The 4920-nt window shown below is 35.3% G+C and overlaps 1 protein-coding gene across 1 annotated transcript; it reads right to left on the reverse strand.

The window, feature by feature from the left end:
• Positions 1-1138: 1138 nt before the first annotated feature.
• Positions 1139-1554, reverse strand: LOC101888227 (larval cuticle protein 65Ab1). Its single transcript, XM_059119859.1, has one exon. The coding sequence runs from the start codon at positions 1510-1512 to the stop codon at positions 1204-1206; it is 309 nt and encodes a 102-aa protein (XP_058975842.1). The 5' UTR covers positions 1513-1554; the 3' UTR covers positions 1139-1203.
• Between the last annotated feature and the right edge of the window lie 3366 nt (positions 1555-4920).

A 4920-nucleotide genomic window follows, 5' to 3' on the forward strand; every position in this document is an offset into this window, starting at 1 on the left:
TGAAAAAATCTTTACAAAATACAAAATTCTTGGCCTTTAATTCTTTGAAAGAATTCTTTAGAAAATCAACGATATTTTCTGAAAGTACTTTGAAAAAATCCGCAATTCTTTCTCAAAAAGTCTTTCCAAAAAATCTTAAAAATGTCGCCGATTGTTGGCCTGAAAGTCCTTTACAACAAATTCTTAAAAATATCCCTGATTGTTGAACTGAAAGTCCTTTGAAAAAATCCCTTACAAAATACACAATTCGTTGACTGAAAGTCCTTTTGAAGAATTCAGATCCTACATTTCGGAACCTGAATGTCCTTCGGAAAAATTCCTAAAAATATCTATGATTTTCGTTCAGAGTCCTTTAGAAAAATTCTTAAAAATATCCACTACTGTTGGTCTGAAAGTCCTTTAGATTTTTTTTTAAATATTCGCAATTTTATTAGATTTTTTTTACAAAATCCACAATTCGTGACCTGAATGTCCTTTGGAAAAATTCTTAAAAATATCCACGATTGTTGATCTGAAAGTCCTTTGATTTTTTTTCAAAAACCACGATTTTGGCTCTAAAAGTCCTTTGCAAAAATGCTTTAAATATTTTTGATTTTGGAATCCTTGGAATAAACTTCTTTCAAAAATCCACGATTAATGGCCTGAAAGTATTTTAAAACATTTTTTAAAAAATCCATGACAATTGCTCCGAATAGCTTTCGGAAAAAAATTCTTAAAAAATTCTCGACTATTGGTCCTTATGTCTTTGGAAAAAAAAAATTTAAGAGACTACGAATGTTGTCTTAAATTTTTCCTTAAAAATAAACCATTATTTGTCCAAAAGTCTTTCGAAAACTTCTTGAGAAACCACCATTTTCTGTCTAAAAGTCCTTTGAAAAAAATTATTTTCAAACCTATTATTGTTGATCCTGGAATCCTTGCAAACATTAATTAAATATTGTTGGGGGATACATTTGTTATAAATCCACGAATATCTACAGACAATTATAAATATTTAACACATCCTCTATTGATGGTCTGTAAGCCCTTCGAATTATTTTAAAATCCCCAATTTTTCGACCTAACATTTCTTAGTTCTATTCTCAGGCCAATAGACAGGGTTTTCTTCACGTCTCCTTAAAAAAATATACAAAAGTCATTTTTTTTTTTTTTTGATTTTTAATGCAATTTTATTTAATTTAAAAATTTCTTAAATTTTAAAATTTAGGCAACGGGCAAATGAGCACCGGAGGGTTGGAAACCATTTTCATCGGCAACATAGGTGACGGTGAATTTTTCGCCAGTCTTCTCATCGACCCAGCTGTAGGAGCCATGGACAACGATGGCTTCGTGTTCGGTGCCAACATCCTTGAGTTTGCCGTCTTCATCGTGAGATTTGCCATCGGAGGTGGCAACAGCGAATGAGTAGCCTTCGGGTCCTACATCAGATTCGGACTTGAGGATTTCAACATCGGGGCGAGGAGCAGCCAAGGCAATGGCGAAGAGAGCAACGAAAACGATGAGGAATTTCATGTTGACCGATTGATTTGTATTTGCGTTTGATACAGTTCGCTGAGATGTGGGGCGAATTTATATACGCCTAACGGTACGAAAAAAAACCCGATGCAGAATATTTAAAATGATAATAAACAGAGAAATTATGCTCCGATATAATGCATAAAAATGTCGTTTTATTTGCATAAATTGCAATACACACACACCCAAACAATAACTGGGTTTTGCACTTGTTGCTTCTGGGAGTGGTTTATTAGCATCGAAAATGATCTAATAAAATCAAAGTATTGTGTGACTCGATAGTACAACATATATATGTGGTAAAAAAAAAAAACTAGAATATAGATCACATTCTTTTTTAAAGTTCACATTAATTCACAAAAAAAAAAAAAATTGTTTTTTTTATTTTTTTGAAGAATGCCAAAGCATTCATCATTCAGTTAATATGAATGCAAAATAGTACGTATGCACCAAGAAAAATTAACAGTTATTTCAATTTTTCTATGATTTCTTCAAATTTATTTCAACACCCAACGGCACCTTCTTCTTTGAACCACAGACACCAATAGTGACATCCACCTCAAATTTCAGATTTTCTGCTCAATTCCTTCACCCAATAACAAAGTAGTACTTTTCATACAATTATAGTACGCATTTCCAAACCACCTCCATATCTTAACCAATTCAGCTCTATCTCTTCAGCCAATGCCAAATTTAGTACCATTTAGTAATTTAGTACAAAAATATGGGACGCATTTCCAAAACCATCTTCATATCTTAATCACAGACAACAACAGCGATCAAATGTTGGGATACCAACATTCACACGCTTCACACATATCCCAAAATTGTACATCCATACCTAAACAATACAGCCCTATAGAATTCTCATTTCAAATTCCAAAATTCCAGCTCTACCGGTTCACCACAATTTCAATTTGTACCAAATTTAGTACCATTTAGTAAACACAATTACAAATTTTCGTAACTACCTACAGCGTGAGATAAAAAAATTGCAACAAAGTCAAACGCCAGAATTTTTATACCCTACACCACAAGGTGGTCAGGTTATTATGTCTTTGTGCATTTGTTGGTAACAGGCAAAAGGAAACGAGATAGACACATAGTTCCTTTTGATGATCTGCATAGAATCACATTCTGAGTCGATTTATGCATGTCCGTCCGTCTGTCCATGTAAACAGAGGTAAACAGAGTAAGTTCGCAATTATTGTCCTATCCAGATGAAATTTTGCACAAATCATTTCTTTGGCCCAAGGACGAACCCTATTGAAATTTTAGATAATCGGTCAAAATTTAGATATAGCTCCCATATATATCTTCGTCCGATTTGTATTTTATTGTGCACCAAACGTGTAATATCAGTCCGAATAGTATGAAATTTTGCACGTACGATCAGAATGAACCTGAAAATAAGTATGCCAAAGTTGATCGAAATCGGTTCAGATATAGCTACAGCTCCCATATATACTGTTCATCCTATTTGTTATATTTGTTACCCACAGCCATAATATGCACTCCGCAACAACGATATTCAGGGAAATATATCAAATACAGCTCAGAAATATCTTTGCAAATTTTATCGAGATCGGTTCCGATTTGGATATAGCTCCCATATATATATTTATATCCAATTTCAAATTAATTGTGCGCCAAATGTGCAATACAAGTCCGAATTTAGCTCTACTAAATTAGCAAAGCTCTACTAAATTAGCAAAGTGTTGTAGAGTATCATAAAGTCGGCCCCGCCCAACTTTAAGACTTTCTTTACTGGTTACATTCTTTTTTTAAATTTTATTGATTGAAAGCAAAAAATGTCGGAAATTGCCTCAAATTTTAGAATATGTTTCGATTTATTCGAATTGGTCATCTTTGGCACGAATTATGGCCTTCAAACAGACAATGAAACCGTCACACGCTGCCCGAATTTTGCTCTGCGGTATTTTGGCCCATTCCCGGCGAAGCGTTTGCTTGAGGTGATCGACACTTTGATATTTTTTAGTGCCAACCTTGCTTTCCAAAATACTCCAGACACAATAGTCCAACGGATTGGTGTCCGGAGATTTTGGTGGCCATTGTGCTCTGGAAATGAAGCGAGGAACCTCTTTTTATAACCATTCTTGGGTGGCGTGTGCTGAGTTCTGTTGGAATGTCCAAGGTCTGCGACCAAAATGTTTGTGTGCCCAAAGCTTTAATACACCCTCCCGAATATTTTCACGATAATATTCGGCATTTATACTGATGCCACGGTCGATTAATACGAGCGGAGAGCGACCATCGGCTGTTATGGCGGCCCACACCATCACCATGGCCGGCGCTTGAGTTCTGGTGGCCAGCCGAAGGTGCACATTTTCAGCTGATCTCTTTGGCTAGTAAACACGATCATTTTGTTTGTTTACAAACTGCTGTACAAAGAATCTTTTCTCATCGGAGACGGAGAAAACAAAATTCGGCAGTTCACCACTTTCGGCCAAGCGAAACAACTCTTTAACTCTTTTGAGTCTATTTTCTTCTGTTGCGGTGTAAGTTCTTGAACTTTTAGGAATTTCAATGGCTTTATCCCGTGCTCATTTTTCAATATTTGCCGAATGGAATATTGCGATATGTTTCGATGCCACTGCAACGCGGATTTCGATCAAGTCGCTTTTTTTACTTTTCGAACAATTTCTGCTGATGTTATTTTCTTCCGTCCACTTCCTTGACGTCGGGCTACGCTAACAGTATCACGGTAGTGAGCGATGGTACGAGACACAAAAGATTTATTCACATTTAAATGCTGGAGTGCTTTAACGATAGCCACTTGTGGTTTTCCAGCCAAATATAAAGAAATCACACTATCACGCTTGAATTCGATCAGGAATAACTTTTTTCTTGAGAATTCTCAAAAATGCTTTGGTATGCTTGTAAACAATATGAGCTGTCACTGGAATAATTTTAACAGCTGTCGGACGAGTGGTTTAGAAATGACAACAGTCTGAAGTTGGTTGCAGTTTTGACACCCTCACCCTGTATTGGTTTACCTAAGTCCAAATCGTACTAAATATAGTACATATAAGAACAAATTTCCAAAATTACCTATATATCCTAATTCTACACTCCGACAGTAATCGTATTTCCTATTTTCAGGATACCGCTCTATTGGTTCGTCCAAATATAAATTGTACCACACTTAGTACCAATGTTGAAATTTTCATAACTACCTACATTATACAAACCAATAGAAATCATATTTTAAAATTTCAGGATTCCAACTCTACCTGTTAATCAAAATCGAAACTGTATCGTAAGCAGTACCATAAGTACGAATTTCCAAAACCACCTAAATACCTCAGTCCTATAATGCAATAGTAATCTTATTTTCAAATTGCAGGATTTCAAGTGCACCGGTTCACCCAAAATTTAAATTGT

Source organism: Musca domestica, unplaced genomic scaffold (genome assembly GCF_030504385.1).
Source record: "Musca domestica strain aabys unplaced genomic scaffold, Musca_domestica.polishedcontigs.V.1.1 15, whole genome shotgun sequence".
In the NCBI taxonomy this organism is placed as follows: domain Eukaryota; kingdom Metazoa; phylum Arthropoda; class Insecta; order Diptera; family Muscidae; genus Musca; species Musca domestica.